The sequence below is a fragment of the Onthophagus taurus genome, chromosome 6 (assembly GCF_036711975.1).
Source record: "Onthophagus taurus isolate NC chromosome 6, IU_Otau_3.0, whole genome shotgun sequence".
Classification (NCBI taxonomy): domain Eukaryota; kingdom Metazoa; phylum Arthropoda; class Insecta; order Coleoptera; family Scarabaeidae; genus Onthophagus; species Onthophagus taurus.
In genome coordinates this window covers 3,422,486-3,442,243 of record NC_091971.1, presented here as the reverse complement: position 1 = coordinate 3,442,243, position 19,758 = coordinate 3,422,486, and the positions used below count along the sequence as shown (strand labels likewise).

Here is a 19,758-nt window from a genome sequence, read left to right as displayed (position 1 = left end):
CTAAATAGGCTAAAATAAAAACGATCAAAAATTGTTTTGATTCACTTTCTCGATTTTAAATGAGTGAAAAGTTTTCGTATTATAAAAAGATGAAAATAGAAATAAACCTCACACGGTAATTACCCAGTTTATCTCGAGTGAAAACACTTTTCTATTATATTAAATATCTAGGTCAAATTTTAACCAACTTTGTTAAAATCAAAAAACTTACGTTAACTTAAAAGTAATTTAAAAAATTTATTACACTTTTTATCCGAAAAGTTTCCTCTTTTAATTTCTTCTTTTACATCTTAATGTCTTGTCACTTATATACCGGTTAAAACTGAATTCGAATCGAATCGTGGGGGTACACAAATCCGAACCGCGCGGATTCCGAACGGAGACTGGCTCAAGAACTCAACAGAGTCGAGAAGTTTTTGATATCGCCGGTTACTTTCGTATACAGAGGAACAACCACGTTGTTTGCGGCGCCGCGCTTCTACTTACAACTTCAACTTTATTTAGCGTTACGACAACATAAAACTTTACCGGTTTTTAACTGTGCATGCAATTTTTCAACACCGACCTCGTAATTCAATTACAAAACGACGACAAGTTGCAACGCATCATTTCCGTTCGATATTGGCAACTTTATCGGAGGTATTGTTCTTGTTCATATTTTTAATACTACGGCCATCGATGCCTATTGGTTTCGCTGCGCGGATGAAGGAATAACGGGTATTTCAACTGTTGGGACCGTTATTTTTCCTTTTGCCAAACGATTAGATTCGCCGGCACGTACACGACGAGTTTTCCAATCTAAGAATAGGAAAGGTAGTCGAATTCTTCTTGGAAGGAAAACTATCGGAAAGTTTTTTTCTCTCGCTGTTAAATGTTAATTGCGTACACGTTAATTGTTATACATTAAAGAAATTCTGTAACAATAGATTTTCACCTTATTGAATTTTTTTTCTTTTGTGAAACGATTTCTAATGAAATTAATTGAAACTCTTTTAATCCTTTTATAGACGCAAACAAGATAATTGGGAGATTTGATAAAAATGCTCTACTTAGCAAACTTCTTATCTCGAACTGTGGAAAATTCTATACAGATTTGCGAAGAACAACAAGGTTTCATTAGAAAACAATAACACAAAAAGGAATAAGTGAAGAATAGCAAGGATTTTCATCTAACGGGTCCGCTATAGACGCAATATTTATGCTACGTCAATTAACAGAGAAATCCATAGAGTTCAATAAGCTCCGCTACGTCTGCTTCACTCAAACATTCGATAGAATACAGCTTGGTGATGTATTAAGAATATTACAAGAGAATAATATTGATAGACGAGAGTAACACACTTAAACGGAGGAAATCCCCGTATCAACATCTGCTGTGCAAACTGAAAACAATAATAGAACAATTCAACATGTACATTTTTGTCCAGAAAAAACAATCAGTCTATATTAGTGGTGGAACAGATATCTGGCAACTATCCAGCTTTGGCCGGATATTAAAAACCTATTACTTAGTACTCCACCATTCATAGGAATTAGTATCTCTTCCCCAAGTAGTTCAACCCCAATAGGACTTTTTTCATCGAATACAACTTTATTTATATCAGGTTTGTCATTAGCAACCTCATTATAACAATCCCAATACGATATGTAAAATCTCTTGTTTTCTTCTCTTCGCTTCTAATTCATCATCACATTCATTACTAACAGAACTGTCGCTGTTATCACTTTCGATTATTAATTAAAGTATCCTCTTTTTAATACAAAAAGCCATTTTGAAAAATCACTTTCAGTTCTTGAGAAATAACTTTTTGAAATTATCGACAATTTTTTCGAATTTTGCAATTTTAGCCGATTAAGTTTTAAAAATTCGTATAAAATCCAGTTCTTGGAATATGAGTATGAAAATTTCCCAAAATGTTAATAAAAGTGTCCTCTTTCCAAGAAACCAACACGTTTTGAAAAATAACTTTTCGTTTTTGAGAAAACAATATTTGAAGTTTTGATAAAATTTTCGATGCTGCAATTTTCATCGATAAATTTCAAAATTAACTATAAAATTAATTTCTTGAAGGATCCTTGTGGAAATATCACCAATTATTAATTAAAGTATCCTCTTTTTAATGCAACAAGCCGTTTTGAAAAATCACTTTCAGTTCTTGAGAAATAAATTTTTGAAATGATCGACAATTTTTTCAAATTTTGCAGTTTTCGCCGGTTAAGTTTTAAAAATTCGTATAAAATCCAGTTCTTGGAATATGAGTATGAAAATTTCCCAAAATGTTAATAAAAGTGTCCTCTTTCCAATGAACCAACCTGTTTTGAAAAATGACTTTTAGTTTTTGAGAAAACAATATTTGAAGTTTTGATAAAGTTTTCGATGTTGCAATTTTCATAGATAATTTTCAAAATTCGCTACAAAATTAATTTCTTGAAGGATCTTTGTGAAAATATCACCAATTATTAATTAAAGTATCCTCTTTTTAATGCAAAAAGCCATTTTGAAAAATCACTTTTAGTTCTTGAGAATAAAATTTTTGAAATGATCGAAAATTTTTTCAAATTGTGCAATTTTCGCTGATTAAGTTTTAAAAATTCATATAAAATCCAGTTCTTGGAATAGGAGCATGAAAATATCCCAAAGTGTTAATAAAAGTGTCCTCTTTCCAATGAACCAACCCGTTTTGAAAAATAACTTTTCGTTTTTGAGAAAACAATATTTGAAGTTTTGAGAAAATTTTCGATATTGCAATTTTCATCGATAATTTTCAAAATTTGCTATAAAATTAATTTCTTGGAATATGAGTATGAAAATTTCCCAAAGTGTTAATAAAAGTGTCCTCTTTCCAATGAACCAACCCGTTTTGAAAAAAATAATATATATATATATATTATATTTCATCGATAATTTTCAAAATTCGCTATAAAATTAATTTCTTGAAGGATCTTTGTGAAAATATCACCAATTATTAATTAAAGTATCCTCTTTTTAATGCAAAAAGCCATTTTGAAAAATCACTTTCAGTTCTTGAGAAATAAATTTTTGAAATGATCGACAATTTTTTCAAATTTTGCAATTTGCGCCGATTAAGTTTTAAAAATTCGTATAAAATCCAGTTCTTGGAATATGAGTATGAAAATTTCCCAAAATGTTAATAAAAGTGTCCTCTTTCCAATAAACTAACACGTTTTGAAAAATAACTTTTCGTTTTTGAGAAAACAATATTTGAAGTTTTGATAAAGTTTTCGATGTTGCAATTTTCATCGATAATTTTCAAAATTCGCTATAAAATTAATTTCTTGAAGGATCTTTTTGAAAATATCACCAATTATTAATTAAAGTATCCTCTTTTTAATGCAAAAAGCCGTTTTGAAAAATCACTTTCAGTTCTTGAGAAATACATTTTTGAAATGATCGACAATTTTATTGGAATTTAATATCCTTGCGATGCTGTGGGTTACCCAAGTTATTTTACAAAAAACTTTAATTTAGTTTCTCTCTATATAATTTTGATTTTATTTATTTGATTTAAAATTATTTGTTAATCCAAAGATTTATACCCAATAACAACGTTAATTACGTTGTATATAATTAATAGCAATGCATATTGAATTAAATTACCCTTACAATATGCAACTATGGTTAATTCGTGAATGGAGAGGTTGGACCTAAGGCAATAGGGTGATACCTCTGCCCTTACCGAAGGGGATTGTGGTGGAATAATTAAATTATGAGAAACTACTTATAAACTGGTTTAGCATTCAGGTTTCAAAGGACGAATCTCGCTTTAAACTTTCCCATGTAATTACCGGCCCACTCAGAAATGTAATTTTTTTGTCCCTACGCTGAATATAACATTTGCAACATTGTTTACCGCTTATAGTCGGGTTTCCACTAGAGTCAACAATTATTCTCTGACCTAAATTAACACAGGCAATATCACTGACGATTGGGTTTCCATGTTGACGTAAATCGCAACGATTGTTTACGGTAAACTAGGCCTGGTAATAATTTTCTAGGTAATGAGATATCAAATCAAAAACGAATCCGTAAACATTGAACCCCATTCCGAGACGTTCCTTTTTGGTAATCGCTCCGTGAAAGAGAAACCGAGAAGTTACGTAAACCGAAGCCGTTTCGAAGGAAGAGAACGCAGCATACACCTGCCGAGCTGTGCCTCTTTCCTTTTTTAATTATGACACGACGTACTTGAACATTATATAAGTTATATAATGGTTATGTCGACGCTATGTGAAATATTAATGGAAAGAATTTATTACTGTTGAATACTTATAATTATAAAATCAAACATTTATTATATTCATCTTTGATTTGTTTAATTAATTCATTATCTATTAATAAAATAACAATCAATTTAAGTTATATGAAGTTATACCATCATTCGAACTAACAAAAGACCAAGAACTAGAAACATTCGGATTTAGCCGCACGTCTCTCAAGACGGCCTAAAGTTAGTTCTAGTTTTAATTGTTATTCAGCGTTAGATTGTGGTATAATTTTATTGAACGAAAAGTAGGACTAACACTAGACCTAGAACCAGAAACATCTCTTCTCGTCTTAAGACAGAAACTCAGAGTTGTCATAAGCACGTCACCTTCTCCAAGCAAAACATTCCCTTTACAAAACTGCCCAATGCCTGTACTATTAAGTTACGTTACATTTTATGTGGGAGAGTTCAAGTACATAATAATTTTGTAACTATGGTTACAGCATTCATATATTACGAGTTATATGAAATTCCTGGTATATTCGAAATATTCGCTTACCTCGCGTTAAAAGGGCCACACTCTTTCTCTCTCTATATGTTAATTTAATTAAAACCAAACATAATTGTTCCGCGAATTCACATAAAACGCTTTTCTTCGAAGCTGTGTAAAAATGTGATCGTAAATTTCTAAGTGGGGTGGACTAAATTCAAACATTGGTGATAGCTATCAAGTGAGAGTGTGGATGTGCTTCTCCAGCAAACAGTTCATGAGTGTTTACGGTCAGAATTCGGTTCGGACTCTCAATGGTTCTGAACTGCAACAACCAGGTCGGCAGAAATACTTAATGGATTCTGCGCAGGCGGAATTCGTACCATTGAAGTAGTCGATACCGCTTTGTGACGTCACCACTGCGGATCAACCGAGACTTTTGAATAAAATCGAATCTAAACCTCCCCCTTTTTGGGTACGTTTCAAAAAAAAAATTTAAAATAACCTTATTTAGCTTTTAATATAATCCTAGATTAATTTTATTTTTCTTTGTACATCTTTATATGAAAAGAATATTTGTAAGCTCTCAGTTTATATCGTAAAATTAGATAGTTAGTGAGATTCTTTTATGAACGAAAACGTTTTGTTTTTGAGAGTTTTGTGTAGATGCCGCCTCGTACGTATTGCGTGGTCGATAGGAAAGCCACCATAGAGAGCTTGAAGCTCAGTAGCAGAGCGAGCGAAAGCTCGTGCACACGTCTTCTAAAGCTCGGCGCCATCCGATTGGCACACGGTTCCGCGCCTTCGCCAAAAATGTGGCATCGTATCAACTGTTGATTTTTTCACAAAATCTGCCAGTATGTGAAAGAAAACTACCAAGATTCAATTCGTTTCCAATCCGATTTTGAACGATATTTCACGGAGATACAACAAACAGGTACGAGCTGGTTTCGATTTTTGCGCACTTTTTTTCTCATTTAGCAAACGCTATATCGCTTCAACGCCCTATTTATTATATCAAAATTCGACAGAAACAAAACATTAATTAAAAAATTTAAACGAGAGTTTATTTACATTTTTTTTTATATTATTTTAGAGTATACTTAAAATTATCGATTAAAATGGAAATTAAAAAAAAATGTTTCGTCTCCCCATTGTTCCCTGAACGCTTTATAAAAGAAGGGCTTATAACGGTAGGGTTGTCGATGCAACGTCGAAACCCAGTTTCGTTGGCGCAAAGACAATGAGTCTTTGTTTGAAACTCGAGCATCGCAAAATAGAGAGCGTATTAGTTTTGAAAAAAAGTATACACAAAAAGAATATGTAGAAGGCGTTTACCACACCATATAAAAGGTAAAAGAAAGTGGGAAAAATGTCGGTACGCTTTTCGTGTTACATTGAGATGTGAATAGAGACAGATTTGAACGAGTACAACCTGTTAAACGTTTGTGACAACGGCTGGCGGAGCCCCGAGTTTTGGTCACAGACACACGTTGGGGGGTCGTGACGAAATTAGAACGATTATTGATTTTTATCAAAACGTGGTGTACCATCTATAACGATACTGAACCTGGACACAAAACTATGATTTTCTCTTATTTTTATGACGTTCCATTCTCTTCAATGAAACGGTATTCATTCATTAATAAGCATTGATTTGATTAGATACTTGAACAAAGTATCTAGCAATCATACAAAAAGGTGTATTTCAGAAAATCGTAGAGAGTCATTTCTCTAGAGTTGATCGTTTTCGTTCTTCGAGTCTTCATTTCTGATTGCACTTCCGATGAATGAAGTAATTTGCCAATAAAAATAACAAAATTTGCCAATTGAAATTAAAAAATTTCCCCTCAAATTATCGTTCGTTTTCAAGGCATTTCAAGTCAACTCTCATTGAATCAAATCAATTCCAAAGCAGCAAATCATGTTAACAATCATCAATGTTATTCAAAACCAATTTCTATTATCTGTAGTACTTACAAACAGAAAAGTGGTTCCAAAGCAGGATTGCTGCACAAATATTGTACTTCTATATGTATATGTCTTCCAGTGTACGGTTTTTTTTACTATTTCAATACTTAAGAACAAATTTGATCCATTTGCCTTTGTTTATGGTCAGTTTTTTGATTTCTGTTCATGGTTTGGCCCTCTTTTTAAGAATCTTTTCTTTCACGTGACGAAATTAGAAGGATTATTGATTTTTATCAAAACGTGGTGTACCATCTATAACGATACTGAACCTGGACACAAAACTATGATTTTCTCTTATTTTTCTGACGTTCCATTCTCTTCAATGAAACGGTATTCATTCATTAATAAGCATTGATTTGATTAGTTACTTGAACAAAGTATCTAGCAATCATACAAAAAGGTGTATTTCAGAAAATCGTAGAGAATCATTTCTCTCGAGTTGATCGTTTTCGTTCTTAGAGTCTTCATTTCTGATTGCACTTCCGATGAATGAAGTAATTTGCTAATAAAAATAACAAAATTTGCCAATTGAAATTAAAAAATTTCCCCTCAAATTATCTTTCGTTTTCAAGGCATTTCAAGTCAACTCTCATTGAATCAAATCAATTCCAAAGCAGCAAATCATGTTAACAATCATCAATGTCATTCAAAACCAATTTCTATTATCTGTAGTACTTATAAACAGATAAGTGGTTCCAAAGCAGGATTGCTGCACAAATATTATACTTCTATATGTATATGTCTTCCAGTGTACGGTTTTTTTTTACTATTTCAATACTTAAGAACAAATTTGTTCCATTTGCTTTTGTTTATGGTCAGTTTTTTGATTTCTGTTCATGGTTTGGCCCTCTTTTTAAGAATCTTTTCTTTCACGTGACGAAATTAGAACGATTATTGATTTTTATCAAAACGTGGTGTACCATCTATAACGATACTGAACCTGGACACAAAACTATGATTTTCTCTTATTTTTCTAACGTTCCATTCTCTTCAATGAAACGGTATTCATTCATTAATAAGCATTGATTTGATTAGATACTTGAACAAAGTATCTAGCAATCATACAAAAAGGTGTATTTCAGAAAATCGTAGAGAGTCATTTCTCTCGAGTTGATCGTTTTCGTTCTTAGAGTCTTCATTTCTGATTGCACTTCCGATGAATGAAGTAATTTGCCAATAAAAATAACAAAATTTGCCAATTGAAATTAAAAAATTTCCCCTCAAATTATCGTTTGTTTTCAAGGCATTTCAAGTCAACTCTCATTGAATCAAATCAATTCCAAAGCAGCAAATCATGTTAACAATCATCAATGTCATTCAAAACCAATTTCTATTATCTGTAGTACTTATAAACAGATAAGTGGTTCCAAAGCAGGATTGCTGCACAAATATTATACTTCTATATGTATATGCCTTCCAGTGTACGGTTTTTTTTACTATTTCAATACTTAAGAACAAATTTGTTCCATTTGCTTTTGTTTATGGTCAGTTTTTTGATTTCTGTTCATGGTTTGGCCCTCTTTTTAAGAATCTTTTCTTTCACGTGACGAAATTAGAACGATTATTGATTTTTATCAAAACGTGGTGTACCATCTATAACGATACTGAACCTGGACACAAAACTATGATTTTCTCTTATTTTTCTAACGTTCCATTCTCTTCAATGAAACGGTATTCATTTATTAATAAGCATTGAGTTGATTAGATACTTGAACAAAGTATCTAGCAATCATACAAAAAGGTGTATTTCAGAAAATCGTAGAGAGTCATTTCTCTAGAGTTGATCGTTTTCGTTCTTAGAGTCTTCATTTCTGATTGCACTTCCGATGAATGAAGTAATTTGCCAATAAAAATAACAAAATTTGCCAATTGAAATTAAAAAATTTCCCCTCAAATTATCTTTCGTTTTCAAGGCATTTCAAGTCAACTCTCATTGAATCAAATCAATTCCAAAGCAGCAAATCATGTTAACAATCATCAATCTCATTCAAAACCAATTTCTATTATCTGTAGTACTTATAAACAGATAAGTGGTTCCAAAGCAGGATTGCTGCACAAATATTATACTTCTATATGTATATGCCTTCTAGTGTACGGTTTTTTTTTACTATTTCAATACTTAAGAACAAATTTGTTCCATTTGCCATCATTTTCATGATTTGGCCCTCTTTTTAAGAATCTTTCCTTTCACGGCGTACCAGGTCTCCTTCTGTCATTTTCTTCCTCTCCTCATCTGCATCAGTGCCTCCTAAACTTGTTTTATTTGCCGTTCTCCGTTTAGTTTGACTAGATGTCTTCACCTCAAAATGTTCTTCACTTTCAGTTCTTCTCTGACCTTTTGATTTTTAAGTCTATCTAGTCTTGATTTTGTACTTGGTCTTACTTTCGTCCTTTTTTGTAAGTATGCATGACTCATTTCCATAGATCAATATTTTTCCCCACCTGAAGAGCGAATCGGAACACCTGCCGCAGTTTACCCTTATACTTTTGAATGTTGCCCAAATTCGTTTTGGTTGGCTGAAACTTTCTGGCTTGGTTGTAACACATGACATACTCCGGTTACTAGGCGCTGCGCTCTTCTCTCAGTCTCCTCTCTTGTACTCAATTATTTTGAAGTTATTGTCGAGGCAAATGCAAAGTGGGGACGGAGCACAAGATTGGCGTTAATCTTTCTTCCTAACAAGAGTGGAGCATAGAAAAGTGACGTGTGGAGGAGCTCTATGGCTCAGTCCAGGCAACCAATAAGTGATTTTGGTGACTTTAGACAATGTTTCAAAATTGCCAAAAAATAGAAAATGCTTATTGGTGTGAGTTAAAATGATTCAAATTACATATAAACAGCTTAAGGCTATTTGAGGAGGATTATATGTTTATTTTCTCTCTTGTTACATTTTCAGCTTTGGTCCTACATTCCAATAGATCTTGGAAATACTCTTTCCACTTGATCATCACTTCTCTTCCAATCTTCATCATTTTTGCCTTTCCTTAATGTACTTAGAACTTTGTAAATTAACTTCTGGTTACTTCTCAAATCCGTTCATATTCTATTTGTATGAATATACGAGGAAATAAATGATAATAACTATGCAAAAATCTAACACTAATTAATAAAGCTCAAAATATTTTAATAATCCATATTAATATTAAACGTGGAATAATTAAAAATCATGAATATTTTACACAATGATTATGATTAGCTGGCGGAACGTAAAATGATCCACTATATATGCTAATTTTTCAATCCCCCTTAAAAGAGGGGATTGGTAATTTATAGTGTTGCCAAATAAACGTCAACGCAACAATGATTTTACTTGTTGCGAGTTGCTCGTGCGGATAGCGAGGTGAAATACGCGAGTAATAGTTTAGAGTTGAAGGGAAATTGGAATGCAGTTTCCACGAGACCATCGTCCTCCCACTATTGGCCTTATCTCACTACAATTCTTCCTACGCTATTGTCTTTGTTCGACAATTGTATTTTACTACCAGGATTTTTCCTTTATGGGTCACCACACGTGATTGATCATGTTTTGCCATGTTTCATTTTCAGTCCAGTTTTATTTAAAAACTTTTTTATTTTTTCTTTTATTGCAGGATGAAACTGGGCAATATGTGGTCTGCAGATCGGCAGACGTTGAAACGAGATGGTCTCGTCCTTTTTAGTAAACTTATCAGAACCAAAAATGTCGAAAACTTCCAAGAACAAACAAAACCGCACATGGCAGACGATAGAAAACAAAAATTATCGGTACGTAAAAACGTTTTCCCTTTAAATTGAATTGAAGATTTTGATAAAACTCTGCTTAAAACATTTAGTCCATAAATTCCCGATGCATTTCTCCCCCCGATGAAAACCAGAGAACTGGGGCAATCTTTTCGTTTCATCTCTTGCTGCGTTCTCTTCTTTCTCGATAGGCACGCTCGGGATGAAATTAATTTGCCGTCGACGGGCGAAAGAGTAGAATGGAAGGGTCGAAATTGGCACGACGCTCACGTCTCTCACCCAGACGCCGCCGTCGTTAAGATATGAATTGCTTTCCCAATATACCAAACCCTCGGTTTTCTACAGCAAAACTTATTTCTCGCAACCACTCCATCTCGCTCTACCCGTTAACGTGCAACCGCTTTCGCTTAATTATTTCCCGATATTTTACCCTCTAGAAATGTTTGACGACGCTGGACTTGACATCTTTGGGTGTTGGGAGTTGTGTTGGTACCGGAATGTATTTAGTGGCGGGAATGGTTGCTCGAAGAGTTGCCGGACCCGGTGTTGTGATTAGCTTTATTATTGCTGCTATAGCTAGTATATTTTCAGGTAAAAAATTTAGCACCAATTTTCCAACTTCCTAAAAATATTTTATTCTCATTTTTTAGGTGCTTGTTACGCAGAATTCGGTGTTAGAGTACCACACACAACCGGATCTGCGTATATGTATTCCTATGTAACCGTTGGTGAATTTGTAGCCTTTGTAATAGGTTGGAACATGATTTTGGAATATCTAATAGGAACGAGTGCGTGTGCGTGTGCTCTTAGCGCGTGTTTTGATGCGTTAGCAAATGGTGCTATAACAACAGCGGTAGCTGGAAGTGTAGGAAGAATTTTTGGAGGTAAAACTTTTATTTACCGAAACCCAATTAGTTTGTTGAGATGAAGAGGAGCGTTTTAGTTTGCGAGTGAAAGATAATTTAATATTAATTTTAATGCCTAGGAGTAGCTTTCAGTTTTCCTAATTGCCTAGTAATTAAATATTAATGCAAAAACGTATCTTCAAACAAGATAAATTTGTAATAATTTAATTTTGAACTTTGAACTAATTCATTTAATTTTCAAAAGGTTATAAAATCTTTAAAGATTGTCTAAATTTAAAGTTGCTTAAAAGGTTCAAGTATTGATTTTACTTGAACTAAAACTATAATTAACACTAACACTAGATTTAGAACTAGAAACTTTTGGGTTAAGTGCAAAAGTGTTTCGAAAAGGCGATTTACTTTTGCCAATAGTTGGGTTGGTCAAAAATGTTATACTTGAACACACAGAGGACATCGAGCATAAATTTCTTATTGCAAAATCTCATTTATTGTACCCTATAAGCCATAATACCTGCAGCTAATAAGTTCCAATCGTCGATGTCCCACGATCCTAACTAGCTCTTTCTTTGCCTCTATCTCATCCCTTCTTTCTGCTCTCGTGCTATCCATACATTCTTGATACAGACAGACTCTTGACAGAATGCTGTAAGGAGTCGTTCCCAATCCACAGATACACACTCCATTCTTACTTTTTAACCTAAACCATCTAAGATGCACACTAAAACAAAATGATGCATCGAGTGCTGCGAAAATTGCCACAAAAAGAGAACCACGAGAACCAAGAACCAAGAGATGTGATAGAACATAAGAATCTTAACATGGCTTACGAATCGTTAAAAACTTTTTCAAAAAATGCAGCTTAATCCGAAAGTTTCTAAGTCTAGTATTAGTTCAAGTGATAATGATAGCGTACTTATATTGATTTTAATTACTTTTGTTTTAGAAAATCCACCTGATTTTCTAGCATTTGTTATTACATTATTAATGATGTTACTTTTGGTAGCTGGAGTAAAAAAGTCTTTAATTTTCAACAATATTTTAAATGCTGTAAACTTGGCCGTTTGGGTTTTTGTTATGACGGCTGGTTTATTTTACGTAGACAGTGATAATTGGTCGAAGCACAAAGGATTTCTTCCTTACGGATGGTCGGGGGTACGTTTTTAAAATTTACAAACAACATAATAAAAATCACAATTTAATTGTGTATTCGCAATTGGGGTTGGTTTTGATTAAATGCATCGCGCTGAATCCACTATTTGAATACGTAAATGTGATGTAACGTATAATTTTCCCAGTAAATTCATTTCAATTTAATTTCAGTATTGTTTACGTAGTAAATGTAAATTTGTTACACAAAATGCTTGATGTTATTATTTACGGTTATGTGATTGGTATGCAAAAATATTTTAAAATCTGAAATAAATTGAATTCATGAATTTAGTTTAATTTAAAATAAATAACAAAACCAACCCTGCAACAAATTCTATGGTTTTTCTTAATTAATTAATTTTTAGGTATTTACTGGTGCCGCAACTTGTTTTTACGCCTTTATCGGTTTCGATATCATAGCCACAACTGGAGAAGAAGCAAATAATCCAAAAAAATCTATACCACTCGCTATAGTATCCAGTTTAGTCATTATTTTAACCGCATATGTAACTAGTTCAATGATACTAACATTAATCGGTAATATTAACTAATTAATACCAAAAATTTACCTTAAAGCTTTTATTTATTTATTTAATTGTAGTTCCTTATAATAAAGTAGACGAAGATTCAGCACTTGTGGAAATGTTTGGACAAGTTGGTGCTTACAAATGTAAATACATAGTTGCCGTTGGTGCTTTAGCTGGTTTAACAGTTAGTATGTTCGGTTCTATGTTTCCTATGCCACGTATTGTTTATGCAATGGCATCAGACGGGCTTATTTTCAAGTAAAAACAATCTTACAGAAATCTTCGTTTCTTTTTAACATTATTTTTATTGAACAGAATATTTTCTCAAGTTTGGCCAAGTACGGGAACACCAGCTTTAGCGACATTTGTTAGTGGTTTATCAGCAGCGTTAGCAGCTCTTGTAATAAAATTAGACATCTTGGTTGAAATGATGTCCATAGGAACTCTTTTAGCGTACACCTTAGTGTCTACCTGCGTTTTAATATTACGATATCAACCCCACTCGACAAATCTAGTCGAGTTATTACCTCAAAGTTTACGAACACCATTACGAGGATCGCCGACACGAGAAGGTTTAGAAAGAGGCACAAATTTATATGGAAACCAACTTCCACATCCGGATGCTTTAAAAAATGCTTTGGATGCAACTTTAGGACCGTCTGGTGTGCCATCGCCGTCTCCGATTCCTTCTCAACCAACGCAAAGGGTCATGGTGAGAAGAATTACGAGAAGGTAAAAATAATTTTTATTTAAAATAATTTATACAGGAATATAGAATTTGTGGGATCCTCGTACTTTGCGATTTTGGTTGTTAGGTCGATCACACTTAACTCATTTTTCAGAAGGAGCTGTGTCCCTCGAGACACCTCGAATACACAACTAAACACGAACACTAGGTACGTAGAATTCTTTAGATGTCTGGGAGGAAGATGTTGACCCTGGTTGTTTTTATTATTAAAAAATCCGTAGCTCAACATACATCATGTATTATCTTTTTAGATGTTGTCTTTGATGTGGTGTTATTGTTATATCCTCTCCGTAATACACTTAAATCGTCAATCCATAGGTGTGTCTCTCATTTATCAACTGCACCTGCATACTTTTTGTGTCTAACCTCAAATTAAAGCATTTATTTCATGTTTTAATTAATTTGTGTGTTTTAATTTTGTTTAGTTCCCCAGATAGCGATGAAACATTTCCTGGAGATGAACAAGAGGAAGATTTTTCTATGCGCGATGATCAATTTTTAGTTTCTGATAGAATGGAAAATAAATTTTATGGTAATACATTTTCTTTTTATGCATGTAAAGTTGCATACATAATGATTCAGAAGAACCAAAACTTACTTAGAACTCCAAACCTATTTCATTCCTAATTCAGAAATGTTTTTTTTCACTTTTTTTTTAATAATTCAGGTACTGTTCATGGTGGAGGTGCTAGTGCCGCTAGTACTGGTGGTGTTGTTGGTGCCACAGTTGGGCCAAGTCTTGGATACATTGGACGTAGATTACAAGTAAATGAATCAACAATTTGTCTTTTGTAATCGTCTTATAAAATCAATTTTAGGCTGCAACTTATTTATGTCCAGCGATTTTTCCGTGGGTCGATACAGGTCCGGCAACTGAAGAATCCGGAATGTTCGTTATGAAAATGGTTGGAATTCTTTACTTGCTCATTTTTATATTCGATTTGATCATCGTCTGTGGGATGCATAACATGACCGGAGCGACAACTTTCTTCATGTTCCTCTTTTTAATACTAATCATAGCTGTTTTAATGGCGATTTCAAGAAAGCCTCAAAATAGGTAAATTTTCTAATTTTGGTTTTATTGCCTAATTAAAATTATTTTATTTTTAGAAACACATTAATGTTTATGACTCCGGGGTTACCGTTTGTACCAGCAATAGCCATAACCGTTAACATCTACTTGATTTTAAAACTTTCTGTTTTAACATTAGTCCGATTTACAATTTGGATGACTCTCGGGTTTATAATGTATTTCTATTACGGAATCAAGAACAGTACATTACAAGACGGCGATTCAGATCAAAATATCGAATTAACAGTCACGGATATTGAGAAACCGAAATATACGGAACCCGATCAAAACATTTACAGTCAAAATCAAATGAATTATCAATGGGATCCGAACACGGCGTGGAGCCAAGATGTGAACGATAGTTGGACTTCATCTCCGGCTGCCCCAAATCAATGGACAGGTCAATATTTTAGCGAATCCCAAACAAACGTGAAACCGGTTGTTAAAAATGCAACTCCAATGCATCCTAAACAATCTGTAAGACCTCCACCTCCACCCCCGAAACCTCCCTCACGACTTCCACCTCCCGCTCCAAGTCCCGTAGGACGGACCGCGCCTCCCGATCGTGGTAAAACTACCGCTTCCGGATTATTTGTTAACGAGACCGCATTCCCCACGTGGGACGATTAATCGTAGGCGAAAACCAAAGAAAATTATACCCACGTGTTGTTATCGTTCAATACGAACGCACCATATCGAATATTTAAGAATAAAAAAAATAACTTAAGAGATTGTTATCCATATAATACTATAAATATTATTAATACTGTATAGTTATTCTATTCTGAATTTTTAAATTTTTTATTAATACAGTAAAACTCGATATAACGGACAATCTAACGCTGAATAACAATTAAAACTAGAACTAACGCTAGGCCTAAAACTAGAAAGTTTAGGGTTTAGCTGCCTTAGAGACTAGTCTAGTGTTAGTTCTAGAACAATACCTAGAATTAGAAACATTCGAGTTTAGCCGTACGTCTCTTAAGACGGCTAAACCTGAATGATTCTAGTTCTTAGTCTAGCGCTGCTTAAAAATTAAAACTAGAACTAACACTAAACCTAGAACTAGAAAATTTCGAGTTTAGCCGTGCTGAACACGCACGTTAGATTCTTATGTTAGAAATTTGGGGTTGAGCACAATCTTTAATAAGTTTAATTTGAGCTGCAGCTTTCTGACCATGTCTAAAACAGTAAATATTGTTAAAAACTCCTTCTGCCATTTCTTATTTCATTAGAAAACCACTTTTCCATAATTTTTTGCAAATTTGGGGTTGAGCAAAATCTTTCATGAGTATAATTTCAACTACAGCTAATTTCTCATCATGTCATTTAAAAAAAATACTTTTCCCTTATCTTATTTCATTACAAAACTAGTTTTCCATGATTTGTATCGTATAGACAACTCGGGGAATACCTCGAGTTTATCAATGAATATGGAATAGCACAACTTGAGGTTCGTTATATCGAAGTTTTATTGTACCATTTTTTTAGTTAGAATAAATGTAATAAAATGTACGCGTAATTTAATTTTTTTTTGAAGAGTAGAATTGTAATCGAAATTATTTTGTTCCTTATGAAGTTAATGTGCTTTGCTAAACGATCCAAAAATTTAAAAAAAATGATAAAAACTAAAATTTAAGATAGTATTTTCCGGAAATGAAAACTTATATAATACTATATCTATGTGTTAAATTAACAAGAATTTTGTCATTTGGTAATTATTTCTATGAAAAGTGCAATATTAATACAATACCAAAAAAGTGCGAAAACACCAAGTATAAAAATGTAAATAATTTTTGTAACCAAACGAATAATCTTGATAATTTAACACTGTAGGGTGTTTTAAAGTTGAAGCATTCATTGCTTGAATAAATGCCTCGACTTAAAAAAATCTTGTAATCCACAAAAGAAAACGAAGATGTAAACACAAACATATTCTAAAAGATATCAGATTTTTAAAACAGGTATAAATATTTTTTCTAATATGTTAGAAACAATATAATAATAGAAACTTAAATAACTATCGAGTTCCATTATAACACAGTAAATAAAAATCTCTAAAAAAGGAGTAAATACAAATTTATTAGAATTAGAAATCTATACGAAGATGTGTTTTTTCGATAATATTATTATTAATTATTAAATATTCTATAAGAAATAAAGATTAAAGATTTCGGTGATAAATTAAAGTGCACAATTTATACGGTAGATTGTAAATGTTGAATAAAAAAAGTATATAATGCACCGCACGTACTGCTCCATGCGCCCACAAGAGACGAAGTGAATCGGCGATATTGTGATGAAACATGTAGCAAAAATCATAAATTAGTTTTCAGAACGGTGGAAGTCTGAAGTACGAATTTATCGATTTTTAAGAAAAAAATTTTAATGTGAACGGTCATAATTTTTTACTTGTTAGTAGAAGAGAGACCTTTAAATTGATATGTCGACTCTAAAAACAAAATAAAAAAAATCTTTCCGTACCGTAAGTCTTAGATAGGGTTTTAAATTTCAAAATCATTACGAAAAAGACCCACTTTCACGGCAGTTGCGGTCCAAATCGTAATGCACTGCGAAATAATAATTTTTGCAGTGGAGATTGTAAATAAAAAAAAACATCTTCAGTATAACGTATAATACATTTTCAAATTATTAAAAATTATACTATTTATTATGTCATCATATCACGGGAGTTGTAACAAAAAATCCATTCGTTTTTGTTTTCTATGTTTTGCGTTTATTTACAGCATATGAAGCAAAAGAAAATTAAAAAAGGCGAGTCCTAATTACACTGACTGATATTTATTATACACCGTTAATAATGAAATGTTGCCGAGATTAAATTGTAAATTTTACCAGTGCCTCGGATAAATCTAATTTAAATTAATGAATTAATAAGAATGATTATGAAACTCCCAATTGATAAAAATTGTTTCCAATCATTTTAATGTAAAGATTTTAACCGATTTAAGTTTAAACCATCCTTCACCAGATGAAAATATATGAATAATCATGAGATATGTTGATGTTAACAGACTCTTCCGGTAACAAAATCTAGATTTAAGTATGTTTTAGATATAAAGAATATTTCAAACTATTGAATGGAAATACATAATTTCAGCATTCATATTTTGTATATTTTACACCTTATTTATCCTAAAACTGATTCATTCCTCTGGATTTAGCAGCACATCTCTCAAGACGGCTAAACCCAAATGATTTTTAGTTCTAGCTCTTGTATTAGTGATAGTGCTAGTGTAAAATGAGAACTAACACTAGACCTAGAACTAGAAACATTCAGACATGTTGCATTTTATAGTGATAGTGCTACTATTAGTTCTAGTTTTAGTTTAATAAAAGTAATCTCCAACCCTGAGTCCTAGGATATTTCGGAAATAACTAAAGAAAAACGCCACAGGGGAAGATAGAATCACTAACGAGATGTTAAAGAAGGAGGGAACAATCCTAGAAGAGGCACTTTATGTGCTTCTTAACAAGTGGCTTAACAAAGGTACGATACCAGACACATGGCAGAAGTCATCTTACTCGTATTAATGGATCAACTTAGGATTGGCTTGGCTCTGCGTGGTCTGCTTGGCTCAGAATACTCTCTCTATAGAGATATGTCGATTCGAACATATCAAACTTGATACATCTAACAACAATTAACTCAAGAATTAAATAATATGGATGAGAATGAGATAGATAAAAATTGTACATAATATATCACACAAACTTAATACGTAAGCAATATCTTTCCAAATATTTCGCATTTTTAGATATACATTATAAAATAAAGTCTCTAAAAAGTTTTTATTGGGTTTTTAATAACTTATTTTTGTATTGAGCCTGAATATACTCTCTGTAACTAACCATGTTGATTAGAAAATAAAATTATGACAAAAATGCCTTTCCTGTAATCATTATCTTAACTGCGTCGAGAAATTAAACTTTATTTGTTGACTCTTTGAGTATGTGTTATTGTATCAGCGGCGTTCTGTCATCTCATATTTCACTCTCAGTTCCCATCGAGATTAGACTTCTGAGAATGCCGGTAATGAAGTACAAATATCGGGCGGAAATAATTAAAATTTTTGAGCGCCATATTCATTAGGAGAAGAAAGCAACAATGTGGTTGATGCACAATCTCGAAAACAAAAGGATTGTTTTGATCGCGCTTTCAAATTAGTTATTATTAAAAAGAAAAAGCAACCTCTCCAGCAACTATACGTAAAATTTTGATATTTCGAGAGAGTTTAGAATGCGACGTTGTGAGATAAAACAACAAACGACAAAAAGTCTTCGACGTAACTTCAGTAAATATGTGCACTATTGTGTATAGCTGGTATTTTAGGTTCTATGTTGACAGAATATCACCCCAGGGCAGTCGCATGGCGGCCAAATAAATTTCTTTTCGAGTGAGAGAAGATGTTAAAAATGCTAACAATGAGTGGACAAATATTTAACTGTTTGCGGATATTAATAAATCGGAAAGTAAGGCTGCAAAACGTAAACATCGAGAAAGTTTCGTACAAATCCTTATCTAAAAGTAATAGCCCAAAAATACAATTTTGTTGTAAAAATGTGTAACTTGTGATAAATAAATTTTAATAATTATTTAATATAATTTAACGTTTATTACCATATTTAATAGCATTAACAGTTTCAGTTTTTTATAGTCTTTTTGAATTTTTATAATATCCAAGTATTGGTAAAACAAGTCCATGTTTTTCTTAAAGACCTCTAAAGTTTTACAACTTATGTTTCGTTTACAACATGACTTTCCTTGTTCCTTGTTCCATGTCTTCCTTTTGATTTTTAGATGTTTGATAACTTATTCTGACCGACCTATCTTATAACATAGAAAAAGCTGCAATGTCTGACAACGATTTCCAAAAGGCACCAGAACAACCAGCTTCTGACAATTTGAATAATAATCATAATTATTTACAGAGCTAGATCTGAGAGGAGAAGACGCTGCAGGTTAT

General features: G+C 32.8%; 2 protein-coding genes across 5 annotated transcripts in view; one reads left to right on the top strand and one right to left on the bottom strand.

Annotated features, from left to right (window-relative positions):
• The window catches only part of LOC111424867 (cordon-bleu protein-like 1), a 52,454-nt gene extending 51,967 nt beyond the window's left edge, over positions 1 to 487 (bottom strand). For 2 of the 3 annotated variants that reach the window (XM_023058565.2, XM_071196894.1), the window contains exon 1: positions 212 to 487. The gene's annotated coding sequence lies outside the window, so the exon portion shown is untranslated. The remainder of the gene's footprint in view (positions 1 to 211) is intronic. The other variant, XM_023058564.2, reaches the window with a different exon arrangement.
• A 4,955-nt stretch (positions 488 to 5,442) lies between these two features.
• On the top strand, positions 5,443 to 17,895 carry LOC111424871 (solute carrier family 7 member 14). Of its 2 annotated transcripts, XM_023058587.2 has the most exons (13): positions 5,443 to 5,653; positions 10,279 to 10,432; positions 10,846 to 10,999; positions 11,059 to 11,292; positions 12,218 to 12,426; positions 12,789 to 12,960; positions 13,025 to 13,208; positions 13,266 to 13,682; positions 13,793 to 13,846; positions 14,124 to 14,230; positions 14,366 to 14,463; positions 14,517 to 14,755; positions 14,809 to 17,895. In XM_023058587.2, exons 2-13 carry the CDS (start codon positions 10,280 to 10,282, stop codon positions 15,398 to 15,400), a joined length of 2,613 nt encoding a protein of 870 aa, XP_022914355.1. In that variant the 5' UTR covers positions 5,443 to 5,653; position 10,279; the 3' UTR covers positions 15,401 to 17,895. The 2 variants fall into 2 exon arrangements, with proteins under 2 accessions (XP_022914355.1, XP_022914356.1); XM_023058588.2 differs by lacking the exon at positions 13,793 to 13,846.
• Positions 17,896 to 19,758: the final 1,863 nt, after the last annotated feature.

Excerpts from the sequence above, each read along its gene's own strand:
- LOC111424871 (XM_023058587.2), top strand. The coding sequence starts at position 10,280 with ATGAAACTGGGCAATATGTGGTCTGCAGATCGGCAGACGTTGAAACGA. Across the intron at positions 11,000-11,058 it reads TATAGCTAGTATATTTTCAG|GTGCTTGTTACGCAGAATTC; the intron begins GTAAAAAATTTA and ends CTCATTTTTTAG. Across the intron at positions 13,209-13,265 it reads TCAGACGGGCTTATTTTCAA|AATATTTTCTCAAGTTTGGC; the intron begins GTAAAAACAATC and ends TTTATTGAACAG.